Below are 22609 nucleotides of genomic sequence, written 5' to 3' on the forward strand. Positions count from 1 at the left end.
ACATCAGCAGTCCTAGATCTACTACGGCTCTTACCTGAACTATAGAAGTTGAGCCACCACACCTTGGCTTTATTCTAGATTTGACCTCTTTAAAAAGATAGTTGGCCTACTTCCTCCTCCTCCTTCTCCTCCTCCTCTTCCTCCTCCTCCTCTTCCTTCTCCTCCTCTTCCTCCTCCACCACCACCACCACCTCCTCTTCCCTTCCTCTAAATAGGAAACAAAACCATAGGTGCATGTGTCACTCATGACCCTGCTGGCCCAGGTCACTGAGTTGAAACAGTAAATGAATATGTAGCCAATATAGATCAAACACAACTGGTATGGTATATTCCACAGGAGAATGTATTATGCTTTTGGGGAAAACAAGGAGAGAGCAGATAGAAGTATTAGGATATTCTAGCACAGATATAAAACCTGATTCCCTTCAGAAAGGGGGAGTTATCCCGTTTGGGAAGATTGAGCTTCTCAATTGTTTAGCATATTTAATTATAGGTCCAAGGGACTGTGTCATTTAATGAGCATCACGGGTCACGCTTGTGCACGCTGTCTCATGCTGAGTGTTCATCTGGCCACTTGTTCCTGAGCTGAAGGAATCAATCCTCTTGGAGCAATGTCTTCCTTGGGTGGGACGGGGCTGCCAATGGGCCGTCTCCACCACTAAACCCATATCTGCGAAGACCTTGAGGTCTCCCAAGCCCAAGGAGGTAAGTAAAAGCTGAATGACTTCATTACCCTTAAGGGAGTCATTGCATAGGTGCTATTCCTGGCTTCTAACTCCAGTTTAGAATAGTTTCTTTCCTTGGTACTCATTCTTTGTTTGGCAGATGTTTGCCCGCTTTGGTTTTTTTTTTTCTGATAAAAGTATATATTTTTTTTCTAGTTACATGCAAAAATAGTTCTCAACATTTGTTTATACAAGCTTTCCAATTCTGCTTTGTCTTTTGTTCTTGGGTTGGGGTAGAATGAACAGGTAGTGGTACCTACTTCTCAGGGTGGTTCTGAGAGTCAGGTGAGATGGTGTATATAAAGGGCTTTGGAAACCTTGCAGCTCCATATAAATACCATCTGTTATTATGAATGTTGACTTGGTCCTCCATTAGACTGGGACCTCCTTGAGAACAGGTCCTGTCTGTTGCCTTTTTTTGGTATGCCTAGCACTCATCACAGTTCCTGGCACATAGTAGGTGCTTACTGAATGCTTATTGACTGACTTCATGAAAATAGAAGAGTATGTGTGTGTACAGCAGAGCTTTTTGCAGGAAGCACTGGCTTACTTACTGAAATGGTGTGATTAATAGACTAGAAGTATAAAAGGAAAAGCTATATAAATGTAAAATGAAGAGTCAAAACTTAAGGAGATTGATCAAGCAACATTTTTTATTAAGCATCTGCCATGTGACTAGAATGGGCAGGTAAGTGGCACAGTGCATAGAGTGCTGGGTCTGGAATCAGGAAGACTCCTCTTTCTGAGTTCACATTTGACTTCACACTAGCTGTGTGACTCTGGGCGAGTCACTTCTCCCTGTTTGCTTCAGTTTCCTCATCTGTGAAATGGGCTGGAGAAGGAAATGGCAAACATCTCCAGTATCTCTGCCAAGAAAACCCCAAATGGGATCATGGAGAGTCCGATATGACTAAACAATAACAACAACAACAACAGAATGTGACTAGAAGCTGTGCTAAGCGCAGGGGGTTACCAAGACAAAAAAAGGAAAACAGGCTTTGCCCTCAAGGAGTTTACATTCTATCAGATGATGATGTATGTTATTAGGAAAGCAACTTGTGTAATGAGTGCAATTAGAATAACTCATCATGTGATCACTTATAGGTTCATAGCTATGGCTTGGTATCTCACCTTTGCATTCAGCGGGATGGGTAGAAAATACAAAACGGGATACATGTTGTGTCTGTCAATACCAAGCTCATCTTTAAAAAAGAGAGCTATTTTACATGTATTTATGTGGGTCAGTTGCAGAGCATCCTAAAGGAGATAAGCACATGACACTGGTGTTCAGACAGGGAGATGCTAATCTTTCTTTTTTGATATCATCTTGAGATATGGTTTCCTTTGCTGACCTTGCTTTTCATGTGGCACCTTGAAAGTAAGGGTTAACACAAACAAATTCCTCTACTGCATTCTTAAACCTTGTCAGTTGAATGTCTCATCATGGTGTGGAGGTGACCCTGGGTTTGTGACTTGTTTTTACTTTGTCAATTCATTTTGCAAAGTATTGTGTTAGATGTTGATAACTTTGGGAGCCAGGCATGGAAGCAGGAAGACCTGAGTTCAGACTTGACCCCTACCACTAGCTGGTTGTGTAACCCTAGGCAAGTCACTTAACCTTTGTTTGCCTCAGTCTTCTCATCTATAAAATGGGGATAATAATAGCACCTACCTTTTAAGAAGGTTGTGAAACTCAAATGAAATAATAACTGAAGCACTTAGCACAATGCGTGATACATAGGAAGAGCTATATAAATATTAGCTATTGTTATTACTGTTGTTGTTATCTGTGATCCCATTATTTATTTCATTGTTCCTCCAGTGGGGCAGGTTGCAGTCCATTCATGTTTGCTTATCCAATGCAAATCTTGTCCTTTTTCTCTTGTAAATTAACCACTGGGAGGGGGGGCGTGGGGGTGGAGTTTCCATCTTTCCTCCTTTTACCTGGGATTTCAAGGATACCCAGGAATCACCTGGGCTGTCCCCCTGTTACCCTGTCCCCTTGACCTCATGACCAGCCTATCTTTTCCTATCATACATTTCTGTTTATGTAGAGATGATTCTCACAAAATTTAGCCAGGAAAGTAAGGTTATAGATCAATCATTGCAGTATTCTCTTGGTCACATTTTTCAGTATTAATATGGCCTGAGCTTTTTTCCAGTTGTTCATATATTTCCCTCTTTTAGGTATGTTCTAAATTAAGCTTTCAATGTCCTAACAATTATATCAATTCCAGCAGACATCACCCCTTTGTGGATTTGGACTGTTCTAGCTGCTTTCTCTTTCTTTATTCTCTTTGGTGATCGGCTGGCTCTGTAGTGTTATTTTTACCTCCTCTATAAGTATGCACGGGTATATGTACACACGTATGCATGTCCATGTGTACACATACATATATGTATACATATATATATATGTCAGGAAGACTCATCTTCCTGAGTTCAAATCTGGCAGCTGACACATACTAGCTGTGTGACCCTGGGCGAGTCACTTCACCATTTGTCTCATTACCTCATCTGTAAAATGAGCTGGAGAAGGAAATAGCAAACCATTCCAGTAAAGAAACCCCAAATGGGGTCACGAAGAGTCGGACACAATTGAAACTACTGAACAAGAACAACATAAGTATAGACAGGACTGTGATGTTAGAGTATGAAGAGACTGGCTTTATTGACCTTGATGTTTAAAAACAACTTCTTATTAAAAATACAAACAGCAACAATTTTCCCAGCCTCTCCATTCCCTCTTTGCAAAGGTGGGCAGATATGTGACTGTGGCTATAGAACACTGCACTTAGTTATAGAGTTTTTCATATGTTGGCTAATTTTGCCCATTATTTCTATATAGTTATGTATAACAATAATATAGTTGTATATGTTTATATAGACATATACTTCTATTCTAGATGGGCATATAGATGGAGACATGTATATAGATGGATACATACATATGTGCATATATATGTATACACATATGAAGAGAGAGGAGAGAGAGAGAGAGGAGAGCGAGCGCATTTTGCTTCTGTCCAGGCCTTGGATGATTTTCTGAAGGATAGCGCTGTAATTTGTGTTATGTGTAAGGGGCTATGGCTCTTGATTGAATAAACACTGAGTCATACTGTGCAAGTGGAGATTCATGAGAGTAGGCTTTCCCTCCCCTTGAGTGGGATCTTATCTTGTTCCCAACTCTGTGTGTGTGTGTGTGTGTGTGTGTGTGTATTCTTTGTTATAAGGGATCGGTCTCTGGGAGGTTGAAAGGAGAGGGATATATTGGGTAGATAATATATAAATAAAAATATCAATATCATTTTGCTTAAAAAAAAATTTCTGTTTTTTTCCACGTTGTCCTCCTTTAAAAGATACCTATTTAAAGATACCCTCAGGATGACTTTGGTTGGTTGGGTGTCTTGTCAAGGTATCCTTAAATTGGTCTTACCCTCTGCTGCTTCTCTCTGCTCTATGAAGTGGTACTGCTCATAATCTTCCACCATTCTTCTTTGTAAGATTGCATAAATGAGGGGCAGCTAGGTGGCACAGTGGATAGAGCACTGGTCCTGGATTCAAGAGGACCTGAGTTCAAATCTGGCCTCAGACACTTAACACTTACTAGCTGTGTGATCCTGGGCAAGTCACTTAACCCCAATTGCCTCACCAAAAAAAAAAAAAGATTGCATAAATGAGTTTATCTTCTAAATTGGTATTGCCTTTGGCTGTTATCTATCTCTACTTGACAAATGAATAAAGCAGATTATGCCATTTTATAGATTCATTTGGTCTTTTTTGGGGCAATTTGCATAGCCATAACTGATATATACATTTATTATAATGTATTATTGGCTTTTTTTTTTTACCATCCATTATCCATTTTTCAGTATCATTCACTTGTTTGAATTGGTTAGGATTGAGTTGTTTTAATTATACACTATATCCCTCTCTTTATTGTACTAGCTTTTTATTAATTTTTATCTTTGCCCTGATGGTAGACAGATACTTCAGTATTGAGTCTTTTCCTATCTATTAACGTACAATCAGCTTCACTTTTATAGTGTTATTCAGTGCTTGGTTTGTTCAGAGACTACCAGTTCTTCTGTCAAGGAAAGTATTTGTCATGTAGAAACATGAGACTGTTGTGAATCTGTAGGACTTCTCATTCTTTTTCCTTGACCCATGTTTTCCATTATGTTTTCTTGCCATCCTTACTTATTCCCACCTTTGCATTGAGGTCACCAAGTGGTAAAGTACATGTTGATGTTTTAGAAGATCTTATTGAGCTCTTTGTACAATTTCATCTCCATGATTCACCAGTTATTTGTCAGACACTGGTAGGAATATTTAGGTAAACAGTTTTGATCTGGATACAGTGACTAAAAACAGGATAGTCTGCTTTCAAGTTTGTGTTCTATTGGGACAATAAATGCAACATAATTTGAGGAGGGATAGAGTACTCACAAGTGGAATGATCAAGGAAGGCTTCAAGGAAGACGTGATCTCACTAGCTCCAAAGTCAGAGGGCCTACACTCATAGCCTGCCTCTGATGCTTCCTGCCCTGGACAGGTTACTTGGTTTCCTTGGGCTTCAGTTTCCTTATCTTGTAGGGGAGGGGTTAGGCTAGATGACCTCTGAGGTCTCTTCCAGTTTGATACCTGAGAATCCTATGACCATATTGTTGTTGTAGAGGCGTGTCTGACTCTCTGTGACCCCATTTGGGGTTTTCTTGGCAAAGATTCTAGAGGGGTTTGCCATTTCCTTCTCCAGCTCATTCTACAGATGAGGAAACTGAGGCAAACAGGGTGAAGTGACTTGCCCAGGGTCATACAGCTAGTAAGTGTCTGAGGCCAGAATTGAACTCAGGAAGATGATTCTTCCTGACTTAAGGCCTACACTCTATCCATTTTGCCACTTAGCTTTTGCAGTTACCTTACTGTGACTAACAAATACTGTTGCTGACCCTGAGTTCTTTTTTCCCCCTTAATAATATTTTATGTTTTCCCTAATTACATGTAAAGACAATTTTTAACATTTTTTTTATAATTTTGAGTTCCAAATTTTCTCACCTCCCTCTTTCTTTAGTAAGCAATTTGATGTAGGTTATACATGTTCAGTCATGTAAAACACATTACCATATTAGTCATATTGTGAAAGAAAATACACACCCAAAGAGAAACACACACACACACACACACACACACACACACGTAAATAAAGTGAAAAATACTATGCTTTGATCTGCATTCAGACTCCATCAATTCTTTCTCTGGAGGGGATAGCATTTTTTCATCATAAGTCCTTCAGAACTATCTTGCATCATTGTATTACTGACAATAGTTAAGTTATTCACAGTTAATCATGGTACAATGTTGTTGTTACTATATGTGATGGTCTCCTGGTTCTGCTGACTTCACTTTGTATCAGTTGGTGGAAGTCTTTTCAGGTTTTTCTGAAATCTGCTTGCTCATCATTTCTTTCTTTCTTTCTTTCTTTCTTTCTTTCTTTCTTTCTTTCTTTCTTTCTTTCTTTCTTTCTTTCTTTTTTTTTTTTTTGGTGAGGCAGTTGGGGTTAAGTGACTTGCCCGGGGTCACACAGCTAGTAAGTGTTAAGTGTCCGAGGCTGGATTTGAACTCAGGTACTCCTGAATCCAGGGCCGGTGCCTTATCCACTGTGCCATCTAGCTGCCCCTGCTCATCATTTCTTATAGCACAAGTAGTATTCCATCACACTCATATGCCACAACTTGTTCAGCCATTTCCCAAATGGATGAACATCTCCTCAATTTCCAATTGTTTGCTACCACAAAAAGAGCTGCTAGAAATATTTTTGTACATCTGGGTCCTTTAACCTCTTTTTTATGTTGACCCTTTTTTTAGTTGACCCTGGGTTCTTGAAGTCAGACTGCAAGCTTGGGCTGGTTCTACCTACCTGGAAAGGCTTCCAATCCTGGTCTGATGACAAACCATTTGTCATCTGAGGGCTGTAATTCTACCCCAGGGTCTTGCCACCAGACAAAGAATTTCTTTGCCCTTATGGTAGACAGATACTTCAGTATTGAGTCTTTTCCTATCTATTAACATATAATCAGCTTCACTTTTGTAGTGTTATTCAGTGCTTGGTTTGTCCAGAGACTACCAGTTCTTCTGTCAAGGAAAGTAATTGTCATGTAGAAACATGAGACTGCTGTGAATCCATAGGACTTCTCATCCTTTTCCCCTGACCCATGTTTTCCATTATGTTTTCTTGCCATCCTTACTTATTCCCACCTTTGCATTGAGGTTACCAAGTGTTAAAGTACATGTTGATGTTTTAGAAGATCTTATTAAGCTCTTTGTACAATTTCTTTCCCTCTTCCCAAAGTGTTTCAGTCCAGTGCACCCACACAAATGAAATCATGGATCCTCGAAGTACTGAGGAATAATCTAATCATGGCTAATTCTTGATTATTCAAGAATGAATTCACTCGTTTGTGGTTCATTTCAGGTTAGTGCAGGGCTGAGATATTTACTTGCTGGAGGGGGTCCCATTTCCTTGCAATGTCTAGTCCTTGGTTGCACACCTACCCTTTTTCAGCCAATATATATATATATATATAGTTAATTGGCTTTTGCCTTAGGCTGAGGAAGTAGGGTGTTTAGGCCTAGAATTCGCGGAGTGAATCAGATTGGAATCAAAGTCAATATTAGGTCCCAGGGTATGTCACCTCAGTGATTCATAGCCTCCCTATTAGGAATACTCATGTAAATTTCTTTTAAGGAGGATGAGCCTTGATGTGGGTAGATTCCTAGACTTTTTTTTTTTTCACTCCTAAAGTATGAAGTGCTAGGGGTAGGAAGAGGGAGTGGTTACAAATATAGATTAGGAAATGGTCCAGTGTGATAGATAGATCCCCAAGTCTCAGACTTTGGCACAAACTATGGAATGAAAAGGGAAGGGAAAGGGGCAGCTAGGTGGTGCAGTGGATAAAGCACCAGCCCTGGATTCAGGAAGACCTGAGTTCAAATCCAGCCTCAGACACTTGACACTTAACTAGCTGTGTAAACTTGGGCAAGTCACTTAACCCCAAATGCCTCACCAAAAAAACAAACAAAAAAAAAAAAGAAAAAGGAAGGGAATAATAATTTATTCAGCACCTATTTTGTGTCAGGCCCTGTGCTGAGCTCTTTACAAATATTATTTCATTTGATGCTCACAATCCCTTTAGGTAAATGCTATTATTATCCCCATTTTACACTTGAGGAAACTGAGGCAGGCAGCGGTTAAGTGACTTGACCCAGGGTCACAAAGCCAGTCCATGTCTGAAGCTTGATTTGCACTTAGGTCTTCACTCTAGGTCTACCACTCTAGTCACTAGATGCCTTGAATAGGCAGTAGAAGCTTTTTTTGTTTGGTTGGGTTTTTGTTTTTGTTTTTTTTTTTAGAAATGTGGATGGACCAGACCACTGGTTGTTGATCTGGGTTGAGTGAGTGTTAGAAGTTGTTTTTATGTGGTACTGGTGATCATGTGTCTCTGGATTTTTTTCATATCAGCAAATAATATTGCTTTGTGGTGGATTCTTAACCTGAGGTCTGTGACCTTTTTTTTTTTAATTTTGATAATTGTATTTCCGTATAAGTGGTTTCCTTTGTCATCCTCTGTCCTTTATTTTATACATTTAAAAACATTACTCTGAGGAGGGGTCTGTGGGCTTCACAAGACTCTACCCAAAGGTTAAGAACTCCTGCACTGAAGGAAGTTCTGAAACATAATAATGCCCAAAGATGTGTGGACAAAACACCCCAGAGCCAAAAAAAAAAAAAAAAACCCAACCCAACAACAACACCGAAATTACCTTACCGGTCTGACTTCTAAGTCTGCAAGTAGAGAGGGAAGTGTAGTCCTTAACAATGCAGGGGCCAGCAGAGCTTCTGTAATGGAGCTTAAAATAGAGAGGTATCCTTTACTTACTACAGAAATTGCTAAGCACTTCTGAAGGCAGGCTTGCCTGGATGCCGGAACCATCAGACTGTGGACTCTGCACTGCCGGGCAGTAGAGAGCTGAAGGGGGGGAATGTTTCATCCCACACTGGGGAGTTTGAGCAGAGCAGAAGCTTAAGGAATATCCTTACCAGACTCAGTGTTCACCTAGGCTACGTGCCGGTTAGTATAATTCAGAAGGAAAATGGGGGAAGGATGTGGGGTAGAAGATTAGGGATAGAAATCTGGTGGGGCCTCCTATGGTCAGAACAGCCCACACTCTTTGAGATGGAAGAGCTGGACAGTCCTAAAAGATGATTTGGTTTTTAGTTCCTTCCATGGAAAAGAGAATGCACAGAAACATGATTAGGAAACTTTTTTTCACCTGGGAAGAAGAGGAATAATTGGAAGCCAGGAAAGAAAACCACGTACCACTATGTTAATCTTATTCTTTGGATTTAAACCAGCTCATCACATTGGAATGACCTATGGCAAAAAGCAGATCTGGATCTGTCTGTGGTGAGATTCTGTGATGACCAGTCCCGTGGTGAAACACGGGAAGCCACCAATTTATATGCGCCAAGGAAAACGTTATTCCCAAATAAGTGCCTCTGATGATTTCTTTAAGAAGTGGTGGTAGGGGGCAGCTAGGTGGCGCAGTGGATAACGCACTGGCCTTGGATTCAGGAGGACCTGAGTTCAAATCCAGCCTCAGACACTTGACACTTAACTAGCTGTGTGACCTTGGGCAAGTCACTTAACCCTCATTGCCCTGCAAAAAAAATAAAAACAAACAAACAAACAAACAAAAAAAAAGAAGTGGTGGTGATAGGGTATTCATTGTACTGTATTCTTGTTCGTGTGCTAACCTCCTTTCTTCTCCCTGTTTTCAGATGCCCTGAAATAGAGTGACCTCTACTAAGTGAACATTCGCGGCCAAAATGAACTTCTGCTGACTTGGTAACGAGTGGGGTGGTGTGGGCAGACCTCCTCCTGTTCATGATGGCATCGAGCGCTGAAAGTCAGCTTCAGAGGATTATCAGAGATTTGCAAGGTAAAAGCCCTGTGGCTGACGTTTAGCTGGGGCTGCATCTTTGGGGTTTGAATTTGATTGGGGATGGGAGAGGGTGGTGCTTTCCTGGCTGTTAGTAAAATTTCCCTTTGGATCTTTGCACTGTGGGAAGTTGGCAGCTTCAGGCTATCTCACGTCAAAACATTTTCAGCTCAGATTTCAGACATTTTTAAAGAAGCTCTCAGCTTACCAGTTGCTCATCTCTTATTACAAAATCAATTTGTAAACAGAACTGAAGATCTCGATTTGACCATTAGGTCTTATTTCTTTTTGAACTATCCAGATAAACTATGAGAGTTAAAATTTTGCCCAAGATATAGGCTGTTACGCATTGGATCAGACAAGCTGATTTTTGAAGGAAACTTTTGACCAAGCAAGAGAGGCAGGATAGCTAAGTGTCCTGGGAGGCAGTGAAGTATGGTGGAACATGTGCTAGAGTCGGGACACCTGGGATCTAATTTCTCCCTGACATTTATTAACTATGTGACCATTGGCAAGTTACCAAGTCTTTGTCCTTAAGTTTTAGTTCCCTCATCTGTAAAATGGGAATAATATTTGCATTCTCTATGTCATAGGGTTGATGTGAGGAAATTTCTTTGTCAAAATTAAGGCCCGGGGCAGCTAGATGGTGCAGTGGTTAAAGCACCGGCCCTGGATTCAGGAGGACCTGAGTTCAAATCCGACCTCAGACACTTGACACTTACTAGCTGTGTGACTCTGGGCAAGTCACTTAACCCCCATTGCCTGCAAAAAAAAAAAAAAAAATTAAGGCCCTCTGAAATGCATGTATCTTGGTTAACAGACTTCCTTTCATTTTAGATATCTCCCTCTATATTCTGAGACCTGGTCCCCCTCCCTCCATTTTTCCTACTGGCTCTACTTTCTTCCATACTGCCTCACCCCTGATTCACTTATCTTGGTGGGAGGGTTGTAATATTCCTTGGTCTCCACTGCCATCATTATTCAGCAGCCTCTCCTTTGAGGTCTATGTCATTTAACCCTTAATTCAGATCCCAGGGGGCAATATCTATCAAAACCCAGGACACTTTTCTGGGTGAGAGTTTAGGGCCTGTCTCACAATCTCTCTCCCCCATAACTCCTGCCCTAATACTAGGGGACTTCAATGTATACATTGATGCTCTCTCCAGTATCCCAACTTCCCAATTCTATATATGACCCATGCTCCCATGCCACCACAGCTACATACAAAGAAGATTATATTCTTCATCTTGCTGTGGACCCCAAGTATTCCACTTCCAGGTTTTTCATGAATTCTAAAATTCTTCTGATTAGTCTTTTATCTCATCTTTCCCTGCCCCTTATGACCACTAACTATCCTTACCATGATCTTGATTGTTGACATCTCTTTCTATCATCAGTCTCTATCTATTTGTGGAGAAAACTATCACACTCAATGTGTGCACTTCCCCTGTTCTCAATTTCTCCTTAACCCTCTGCAGTCTGGCTTCTGGCCTCATCATTCAAGTGAAACTTTCCTCCCCAAAGTGATCTCTTAGTTGCCCAATCTCATTCCCTTTTCTTGGTCCTCAGCCTTCTTGCCTGCTTTGCAGTCTTTGACACTATTTATTACCTTTTCTTGGATTCTCTTTCTTCTGTAGGTTTTCCTAACAATGTATTCTTCTGGTTCTTCTCCTACCTCTATGATCAGTTTTTTTTTTTTCCAGTGTCCCTTGCTGGTTCTTCAGCTAAAGTCATGCTCATTAAGCATGGGTGCCTCTCCAGGCTCAGTCCTTGAACCCTCTTCATTTTTCCCTTTATACCAGGAATTCTTAACCTGGGCCCCATAAACTTGTTTTTAAAAATACTTGCCTAACTCTAGTTCAGTATAATTGGTCTCCTTTTCATCCTATGTATTTTGGTTTATGCATATTAAAAATATTATTCTGAGAAGGGAGCCACAAACTTCACCTGCCTGCCAGAGATACCCATGATACACAAAAAGGTGACAAAACCCTTATTGTGTTTGATCTCATTTGGTGATTTCCTCAGCTCCCACGGCTTCAGCCATCATCTCTCTGCATATGATTCCGTATCTGTTTATCCAGCCCTAGTCTGTTTGCAGAGCTCCATTCCCACCTCACCCACTGCCTTTTAATGTCTAGAATTAGGCATCTCCAACCCAGTATTTCAAAAACAGACCCCGTTATCCTCCTGCCCCTCCCTCCTCCTCGCCTCTTTTGAACTTTGCTACTACTGATGAGGGCTCTCTTTCTTGACCCCTCACTCTCATTCACCTCCCATATCCAATTCAGCGCCAGCTGTACTTTCACAACATCCCTCCCATAACCCAACCTTCTCTCTGCTGGAGTAGCCCCCACCCTAACAAAGGCCCTCATCACCTCTTGCCTGGACTACTGCGGTAGCTTACCGTTGGTTCCATGCCTTGTCTCTTTCTACTATAATCCATCCTACATTCCACCGCCAGAGTGATTTTCCTAAAGCATCTGTGTGACTCAGTATACTCCAGTGGCCCCATGGCCTCCCTTTGGCCTCTAGAGTTCTTCCCTACCTAGCCTGCCCTACCTTTCTAGACTCCTTATACTGCCCTAACTTCCTTCAATACTAGACTCAAACTCCATCTTCTCTAGGAGACTTTTTCCAATCCTCCTAACCCCGGTGCCTTCGCCTTTCAGATGACCTTCTTTCTTCTTTTTATATACCTTGTATGTTCCTCATTATTTGCATGTTGTCTCCCCCATTTGCTTTTGTTTTTGTTTTTTGTTTTTTGGTGGGGCAATGGGGATTAAGTGACTTGCCCAGGGTCACACAGCTAGTAAGTGCCAAGTGTCTGAGGCCGGATTTGAACTCAGATACTCCTGAATCCAGGGCTGGTGCTTTATCCACTGCACCACCTAGCTGCCTCTTGTCTCCCCCTATTTGAATGTCTGCTTCTTGAGGATTGGGTCTTTTTTCCCCTTTTGAGTCCCCAGGACTTAGCACAGTGCCTGGCACTAACCGCACTATCTGTATGAATATAAGTTATCATCCATCCTCTTGGAAAAGATGACCTAGGTCGTCCCTCTTCTCAAAGTGCCGTTTCTCTCCTCCTCTTTCCTTTTCAGTAATACTTTCATCAGTCAGGGTGTCTTTTTCTTATGGGTAGTTTTACAGGGCTGTGAAAATGGACATGGTTCTAGGCCATTGCATTGTGGCTCTGCATAGAACTAGAAGTAAAGAACAGATTACATTTCTGCGTTTGTCCCAGAAAGTAGGACCTTGGTTTTATTCCACATAGTTCATTTCCTAGAAGAATTTAGAAGTTTATAGAAATATATGTCACCTGAGCTAGCAACAAGATGACTAGATCCTCAGTCACTGTGTTTTTCTTTTCCATTTTCTTTGCAACATGATCTTATGCGGCCAGTTTCTTTAGTGCCATTGGAGTCAGAGGTGACCATTCCCTAACTGGTCAGAAGGCGCAGCTGCTCTTAGGTGGTATCTACAAATGAGAAAGCCCTAACATGGCAGAGACCTAAGGCCATAGCTTGGTTCCAAAGGTCAAAAACCAATGTACAGGGGAAAATATAACCTCAAAAAAACTTTTCTAGGATTTATCATCCATTTCTTGTTGTATGTAGGACACATAAGTCATTGTCTCTGTTTGATTTTATAAAATAGCTGTAAAAAATAAAGAAGATTAAAAAATTTCACTCCAAGAAGAAAAAAATGAAATAAAATTTCCTGGCTCGGTGCCCTATCTGTAGTAGACAATAAATGTAAGATGGAGATGAAAGCCGTTATAAAGTGTGATATAAGTGTGCCACATCGTTGTGTTGTTACCCTCAAGCAGAAGGTGTTAGTGTATTATGTCCAGTCTCATTTCTGATTTTTATCATTTTGGTTTTGTCTAAGCGGAGGTATTGGGTTTCTTTCTATCCTGCATTCAGAGAAGATAGGATACATCATCATGGGGGCCATTTGGTCACTTCATATTTGAGCACTCTTGAGCATGTGCAGAAATACCACAATGAAAGTAACAGTAGCTTATGTGTTGACTGTTTCAGAGATACAAGAGATAATTTGAGTGTTAATAATAACAGCTTACATTTCTATGGTACTTTGAGGTTTGCTACATGCTTGACTCACAACTGCCTTGTAGGTTGGGTGGGTCATTTGCCTAGAATAAAGGGCATCCTGAAAGAATAAGTGACTGGTCCACCAACACTGCTCGTTAAGTGCCAAAGGTGATATTTAAACCCAAATGTCTTGACTAAGTGAGGGGAGCTAGGTGGTGCAGTGGATAGAGTTCAGGGCTTGACATCAGGAGACTAATTTTCCTCAGTTAAAATCTGCCATCAGATACTAGCAGTGTGACCTTGGGCAAGTCACTTAACCCCGTTTGCCTCAGTTTCCTCATCTGTAAAATGAGCTAGAGAAGGGAATGGCAAACCACTCCAGTATCTTTGCCAAACAAACTCAAATGGGGTCATGAAGACTCAAACATGACTGAAATGGCCAAACAACAACAACTTGACAACCAAGACCTGGGGTCTACCTACTCCGACATACTTTACTGGTGGGGTAAAGAAATGTTATGACTATACAAAAGCTGACAAAAGATGCTATTTCCTTTTTACACTGCATGTTTTCCATTTATTTTACAATAATTTTTGGTTACTCTTCACACCTGTCTTCAGCCTTCCATCATCCTCCTTCAGATCACCTGTTCTGCTCTGTTGTCTTAAAGATGCCGTGGTAGAACTAAGCAAGGAATTTAAGGATATCGGGGAGCCAATTACAGACGACAGCACCAACTTGCACAAGTTTTCCTACAAGCTTGAGTATCTTTTACAGGTCAGTCATGCATGGACTCAGTTGTCTTCCTGTCTGTTTTTCCTCTCTAAGGATAGTCTGGTTAGATTCCTGAGTATTTATTTAAGAAAGTTCACTGGGGTCATTTTCAGGGCACATCACAGAGCCCAGGTGCCCTCCGTCTTCATTTGACTTGAGTAGGACGTCCTTTAGTATGGACTTTGGAAGACCTCGTGTGGATTTATTATTCTTTTAAACACAAAGACATTTTTGCTGGAGTTTGAAAATGTGTTGGGGTCTTTCATCATTGAAGATACAAAACTTTATTGAGAAGAAAGGCTCAAATGAGCTCATGTCCATAAAAGTGCTACATAGGCTTTCTTGTCAGTTATGATTATTATTATGTATTTTTTGTAGTTTCTTATACTGCCCATAGAGCTCCCAGCAAAAAATGGGGAGAGCGAATTGGAGAAATTACTGACCAATGTGTTTAAGTAAAATATTTCTGTGTCTTTTCAATTGATATCAAGCTTTCTGATTGTGAAAATATGCCTGGTCATTTCCTTTTAACCAAAATACCAATTTCAGGTTTTAGATTTGAAGTGACTTGAAGCTGTGTGTGTGTGTGTGTGTGTGTGTGTGTGCATGTTTGTTGGGAATAGCAGAGTCTGAGAACAAACTAACAACCTAAAGTTTGAATACTTAGTACCAAGTCTCAATTGTTCACCTACCGAAGCCAGGGAATACTTTGAGTAAACACATTGAATGCAGTCTCCAAACTTCTTTTTTTCATTTTAAAATATTCACAAGTTAATAAAAATTTTGTTGTGAGCTGACTTAGTTATACACATGATTTCCTGGGGGCGGGGGGGGGGCGGTGGCGGAATTTATCTTTACATATTGTTGATCTTTGAGCATTGTGATAAAAATCTGAGTTTGGGTATTATCTTCTTTTTCCAACAAAGTTTGACCAAAAGGAGAAGGCCACTCTCCTAGGGAACAGGAAAGACTATTGGGATTATTTCTGTGACTGTCTGGCTAAGGTAAAAGGAGCCAATGATGGGATCCGCTTTGTCAAGTCTATTTCAGAGGTAAGTAGAACTGATTGGTTAGCAGAGGACGTGTGGTCTACTACTCTCCATTGATAGAGCTGGGGAGCCATCAGGAAGCAGGTCTATAGCAATTCAGTCATGGCTTTTCAATCAACCTATACTACGAGTAAAAAAAAAAAAAGGAAAAAGGAAAAAAGAAAAAAATGTTCATCTTCTGAAAAAGGCTAAAGGGCAAAGCGGTCTATTTCAGATTTATTTCATGTTTGTTAATACTTTTTTTGAACTCAGAAAAAAAATGCTTAACTAAGTTTACCATGTAGAGAAGTGTCTTAAGTCTTAAACAGACTAAGACACATGTTGGAGAGAAAAGGCCTAGTAAATGTTTCTTATATTAAGTACTTTAAAGCATATTGCTTAGATACCTTCCCTCAGATGTTTTCCTAGGCAGCATGGATTTAAAATACACAGAATAGGGGCAGGTAGGTGGTGCAGTGGATAGAGCACTGGCCCTGGATTCAGGAGGACCTGAGTTCAAATCCAACCTCAGACACTTAACACTTACTAGCTGTGTGACCCTGGGCAAGTCACTTAACCCCAATTGCCTCACCGTAAATAAATAAATGAATGAATGAATGAATGAATTAATTAATTAAAAAACAAAAAAAACCACAGAATACTATTTGACTTTGCATATCACCTTTTAGGTGATCAAGTCTCCCAAGGTTAGATTGGATGCTGCTTAGGGGCAGGGAGCACATCTACCTCCTTCCAATACATACTACTCACATTATGTGTTGTTTTGTAGAATGCACTGTTAGGATTCTGTAGGAAGTAACTGATTGATCGACTTTCCGGGGTACTGACCGAAGTTGCAAGGCAGGCACTGGCCTTAGTACATTTCTCTTTGCGTTAACTGAGGCATCTCTGAACAGGACCAAGGATAGCCAAGGACCTGCCGTGGTGTCCAGCCTTGTCCAGAAGCAAAGATTCTTCCTTTGGGAACAAACGAATGAATATACACTCCTGTGCTCATACTTAGAGACACTGGGCCTAGGGTTTCATTTCTCCTTGTTTAAAAAAAATACCTCTGGTTGGGGTTCTTTGATGTTTAAAGGGAATACTTAAGCACTTTGGTTGGCCACACACAAAACCTGATGAGGTCACTGGAAGAACTGCTATAGTCAAACCGGTTGGGGCTCTTTGTTTGTATTGATGAAGGGTGGCAAGTATAATATAGCATGTTTAAATAACTTGCACCTTTGAACTGGACATTCTCCTCCAATTGCAGCCCCCCAAAATACAGCCACAGGGGCCTGGTAATATCCTCGGTCTTTGGCACTGCTTGGAGACTCTTTGAGGTCACTGTAAGGGTTACTGTAGGGAAGTGGTTTAAAGATTTCACTTGATAAGTTAGTTAAGCCTTGCAAGGCAGAGAGCTACATGATTGCTTCACGAATCTGGATAGAATATTTGACTGGCCTTTCTCTCCTCATCTGCTGTGTCATGAGCAATACTGACATTCTTGGCTGCTGATCTGAGGCAGATGAAGTTTGGAAAGAATCATGCTCCTAATCCCCACTTCTTGAAATGGTGCACAGTTCACAAAAAGATGCCAGTTTCTCTAGCCCATGATTCCCATGCTTTTTCTCAGATGACAGTCTGGATTTTAGAGTTTGCTTTGAGGAGAATTCCTCGGCTGGTCACTTCACAGATTGGTGAGCGGGAAATGTATTTTCCACTAAAAGAAAAAAGAAAGATGTGCCACTTTTTAGCATTTGCTATGGGCAGAGCTGGACCTCTGTTAGGAAAATGAACTCTGATGGCTGGAAAGAATGGTTTGGGATCATTGAAACTACTTGTCTGAGTGTGCTTATTGTTTTTTTTTGTTTTTTGTTTTTTTGGCTTTTTGTTTTTTTGCGAGGCAATGAGGGTTAAGTGACTTGTCTAGGGTCACACAGCTAGTAAATCGCAAGTATCTGAGGCCGGATTCGAATTCGGGTCCTCCTGAATCCAGGGCCAGAGCTTTATCCACTGTACCACCAAGCTGCCCCCTGAGTATGCTTCTGGAACACTTTTTATTAACTTGAGACATCTATACTTGGTGCAGAGAGGGCATAAGGAGTATGAGTGTGATGTTCTCCACCCATGCTTTGATTTATCCAGGCCTTCTCCAGAGTTATAGGAAGCCTGTAAGAAGCAGGGCAGAGTGGGCTTCAGTGGGCCTGGACAGGTCATCCTGAAACAGGTGTATCAGGCTGCTTCAGAACCACTGTTGACCTTCTTTGGAGGAATATGTTTGCCTGGTTTAGAGGGGAACCTAGTGTTGTGGGTGAATTGTCTTCCTTGTTTATTCTTTTGTGCTTCCTTCAGAAAGTGCATATTGTAGGTATGAAAAGATTCCTTGAATAGGGTAAGTAATTGAACCAAAAGAGTAAGGTAATATGGTGTACTGGATTTTGAGCCAGGCCACGGGAATAAAGTGTAGTAATAATAATAGCTGGCATTTAGATAGGACGTTAAAAGTTTGCTTGGATACTATGCCTCCATTACCTCGTTTGGCCTTCATCATGACTCTGTGAGGTACAGCTATTATCATCCCATTTTACAGATGAATAAACTGGGCTCTTGGAGTGTCCCAGTTGTTCTTGGAGCTCAGGCCTCTTCTGAATGCAGAGGCAGCACTAATGTCTTCTCCATTATTTGATATTCCAGTCCTGTTACCTGTTACCTGTGTACTACCAGCTACGGTCTTCTCTGGCTTCCTTCAAGTCCCAACTAAGACCTCATTGTCTATGAGAAGCCTTCCCCAACCCCTCTTAATTCTAGTGTCTCCCTTCTCTTCATTATTTCCTAATTTATCCTGCATTTGTTAGCTTATTGTCTTCCCCATTAGACTGTGAGCTGCTTGAGGGTAGGGACTGCCTTTTGCCTCTTTTTGCATTTCTGTTGCTTAGCATGGTACCCAGCACATAGTAGGTGGTTAAAAAATGACTGACTGGCTGTGTAACTGTGGACAGGTCACTTAATCTTTTCCGGTCTTAGTCTTGTCCTTCATAATATGGGATTCCCCAGACTGAACATCACATGCCATAAATGGTCTGAGTAGGACAGAGTGCAGCACAACTAGCATTTTCTTATTCCTAGAAGCACAGTGGCTAAAATGCCAGGCCTGAATTCAGGACTGAGTTAAAATTTGGCTTCCTAGCTGTGGGGCCCTGGGCAAGTCACTTCACCCTGTGTGCCTCAGTTTCCTCACTTGTAAAATGAGCTGGAGAAGGAAATGGCAAAGCACTTTAATATATTTTCCAAGAAAACCCCAAATGAGGTCATAAGGAGTCAGTCACAACTGAAGTGACTGAAGAATAACATAGGAATTTTAAATATCTCTGACTTTGGGGGCTGAGGATGCAACTTTCTCTCCATATCTATGCCAGAAATCTGGTTGAATATATAGTGTTACCACAAAGCTCTGTTTCTTCCAGGTCAGGGACAGGCTCATTTTTGTCTTTGTTATCTGTAGTGCCTATCCTGGTGCCCAGGACACAGTCAGTACTTTATTAAGGTTTGTCAATCAATTGATGGATTTCTACCATTTTTGCGCTGGGCCTCTGAGTGAATGAATCAGGTTAGGGAAACACAATGGACAGACTTGTCTCAAGTGTCATCTGTGGTCCTTCCCTTTATGTCTTTAGCCCAGACAGGCCCATGCTCCTAGCTGTCAAGAGTTGTGCAACATGGCGAAGGGTAACTATCATTGGAACGGCACAAGATGAAATACAGGTGCCATAGCACCCTCCTCACCCTGCCCCCCATCAGACATTCTTTAAAATCACCCAATCAGGTCTGCTTTGAGATTGTGTTTGATAAGTGAGTTTACACATCAAAGTAGGTTAAGGCTTGTCAACTTTCTATCTAGTTTATCCAGCACAAATGGTAAGAATCGAAGTTTGACTTTTGTGGCCCACAGTAGTTACAGACTCTCTAGCAACTCAGGTCAAGAAAATCTATTGAGGGGGTCAGCAAGAAGGCACCTGTTTTCCACTGGGCTGTCCTGTTACCGGATACATGCCCATCCTTTAACCCAAAATAGTTTGGATAATTTGAATCCTGTACAGAGAGAGTACCATACCTGGAACCAAACCCCCAGCCCCTGAAAACGCTGACTTAACTAAATCAAGGAAGAAAAAATAGACTCCAAAGGGAGCCTTTTCATGGAAGTGTTGGAGGAGAATTTATCCCCCTTAATATATTTTGCTAAAATGAATAGGAAACGGAGCCCCAAGAGAAATTGAATTAACTCATGCTTTTTTCTATTTCCTTTTAGTTAGACTGTGGTGGAATGGTTGAGGTGACCGTTAAATGCCTTTTGCCTAAAGAGTTGTGTGACTAAAGCCAATGATGTATTTGGACACTGGTGAAAATGTATTCCCTTCAGTTCTTTTTGAAGGGCATCTGGAAGGCTGGGTCATCTGGAATCTAAAAGCTGTTCCTTTCTTTATATTTTCTTCTCCTCCAGCTTCGAACATCACTTGGGAAGGGCAGGGCATTCATACGCTATTCCTTAGTGCATCAGAGACTGGCAGACACCTTGCAGCAATGTCTTATGAATACCAAAGTAACCAGGTAAGTGGAGAAAAAGTAAGATCATGTCTTCAGCAAGCCAGGTTAGCATTTGTTCCAATGTGATTTTGAAGAAAGTTCACTTCTTTTCCTCCATGATTCACTTTTGGTGTTGGTGCTAACAAACAGCTCACTTTATAAGTGTTGTGGTTAAATGAATTATAATATGTGAGTGTAGTAAAATATACCTGTGCCATCTGAAATGATGACATGCTCAGTTTCAGAGAAAACTAAGACCTCTAGGAAATGCTGCAGAGGGAAGTGAACAGAAATAGAAGTGTTTGTATAATGACAACCACATTATAGAGAAATCCAGCTTTGAAAGTCTTCAGAGGGGGCAGCTAGGTGGTGCAGTGGATAAAGCACCAGCCCTGGATTCACAAATCCAGCCTCAGACACTTGACCCTTACTAGCTGTGTGACCTTGGGCAAGTCACGTAACCCTCATTGCCCCCCCCCCCAAGTCTTTAGAACTCGTTCATTGCCAATTGAGTGAAACCGTTATTCCATTGACAGTTTAAAGTACAAATAATATTTAATTTCAACTAAATATTGGGGACCTTTGCTCTTAAACTGGTCTAATCAGCAACAAACCACATCACTTTGATTTGGAGAGGAGGAGAGGATAGTTCGTGATTTTTTTTCGTGTTGCTAAAGAAAGGAACCTTTTCGTGAAAACCTTTATTGAGGTATAATTGTAATTATTACATATTTCTTTTTTTTTTTTACCCAGTTTTTTTTTTTTTTTTGATGAGGCAATTGGGGTTAAGTGACTTGCCCAGGGTCACACAGCTAGTAATTTGTTAAGTGCCTGAGGCCACATTTGAACACAGGTCCTCCTGAATCCAGGGCCAGTGTTCTATCCACTGCGCCACCTAGCTGCCCCTATTACATATTTCTTATCTAAAAAGTAGTCTGTATTTGAGTACACCTTTTTTTGGTGAATACAGATAGGGAGAGGGCCTGCATCTATAGTTTCATTGGCATATGAAACTTCCAGGTGAGGAAACTCTCTACCAACACAGGTAGAATCTTCTCTGAAACTTATAGTCTTAGAAAGTTGTCTGGAGCAATGAGAGGTTCAGTGACTTGCTTAGGGTCAAACAGCCAGAATGTGTCAAAGGAGGGACTTGAACCCGGATCTTCCTGGTGCCATCAGGTCCCTTTTCTACTAAGTTACACACCCTTGTTTTCTTTTGTTTTCCATATTAAGATATAGACTTTTTAATTGATGAGGATAGCCATGGTAATGTGCCAATGGGACACATTGGGAAAATGGACTCAGCGAGCTCATTGATTCTGTGCATTGATCTGTTCTCTTTTGTCTTTCCCCCAGTGACTGGTACTATGCAAGAAGCCCGTTCCTGAAGCCCAAAATGAGCTCCGACATTGTTGGCCAACTGTACGAGCTCACGGAGGTCCAGTTTGATCTGGCATCCAGAGGTTATGATTTGGACGCTGGTTGGCCAACATTTGCCAGGTAGTTTGGAGAATCGTTTGCTTTTCTTCTCTTTATGGTTTTGAAAGATTAATGGTAACCTCTCTGGGGCAGTGTTCATGCTATGTAAATGATAGAATGCTTTCCAGTTATACCCTCTGTTGATTTTACTCTTATTAGAGAGAACATTGATAAGATAAGCTGATGAAAGGCTTGGTCTTAGACAAACTTCATTAACTGCTCAGTATATACAGATAAAGATGTGACTATACAACAGCTGACTTTTTTAGCCTGCCATTCATTTATATTGTCTTGTTTCACTGGAGCTCAAAGGACTTTGACTTATTTGCATAAATGAGCAATCCTGCCATATTTATAGGGTCATTACGAAGAACTTGTGGAAAGCCTGGGAAAAAAGTGATTGCAAAAGTTCTTTTCTGTAAGGGATTGTAAATAACTTTAAAATAATGTGGCTGATGGGCTAATAAAGAGGAAGATGCTTGTAGAGCAGAAATGTATTCATTAGCATGGTTCTTGCTAGGTAGGAATTATTGCATAAGCTGAATGTGGGCAGTAGACTATGCAGTGATAACCTAGTGGAGAGGATTCTGGGAAGATGGCAAAGTAGGTCAGAAGACTTGGACTGTACAAAATTCTTCCACAAAAAAAGACAGAATGTGGCCTCGGAGTGAATGTGAAACAGCAGAAATAAACAAAAGTCAGGGTAAAGCAGTTGGCCTCCTAAGACAACTTGAAAGGGCCTTAGTCAAGACTTGACCTTCAGGGTAGAGATTCAGCCTGAGTAAAGTACAAGCTGACCCTGCAGAATCAACCAGCAGCAAGCCCTAGAGGCAGCTGGGTTGGGATAGTGTGGAGGTCCGACAGCTGAGTAGAAGAACATTTCAGGACCTTCCACTGTCAAAGGACACCAAGCACAGCTGTGCTGACCAAACCTCAGTAGGATGTAGTCTGCTCTTGCTCCTT

At 41.1% G+C, this 22609-nt stretch overlaps 1 protein-coding gene across 3 annotated transcripts in view; it reads left to right on the forward strand.

Annotated features, from left to right (window-relative positions):
- The window catches only part of FYCO1 (FYVE and coiled-coil domain autophagy adaptor 1), a 99931-nt gene that overhangs the window by 12595 nt on the left and 64727 nt on the right, over nucleotides 1-22609 (forward strand). For 2 of the 3 annotated variants that reach the window (XM_043965172.1, XM_043965174.1), the window contains exons 1-6: nucleotides 8693-8854; nucleotides 9565-9725; nucleotides 14452-14558; nucleotides 15482-15607; nucleotides 20085-20191; nucleotides 21524-21667. In XM_043965172.1, coding sequence (XP_043821107.1) covers nucleotides 9671-9725; nucleotides 14452-14558; nucleotides 15482-15607; nucleotides 20085-20191; nucleotides 21524-21667 — 539 coding nt within the window. In that variant the 5' untranslated portion in view covers nucleotides 8693-8854; nucleotides 9565-9670. Of the gene's footprint in view, nucleotides 1-8692; nucleotides 8855-9564; nucleotides 9726-14451; nucleotides 14559-15481; nucleotides 15608-20084; nucleotides 20192-21523; nucleotides 21668-22609 lie in introns of those variants that run through there. The other variant, XM_043965173.1, reaches the window with a different exon arrangement.

This window comes from Dromiciops gliroides, chromosome 5 (assembly GCF_019393635.1).
Source record: "Dromiciops gliroides isolate mDroGli1 chromosome 5, mDroGli1.pri, whole genome shotgun sequence".
NCBI classification, from domain to species: domain Eukaryota; kingdom Metazoa; phylum Chordata; class Mammalia; order Microbiotheria; family Microbiotheriidae; genus Dromiciops; species Dromiciops gliroides.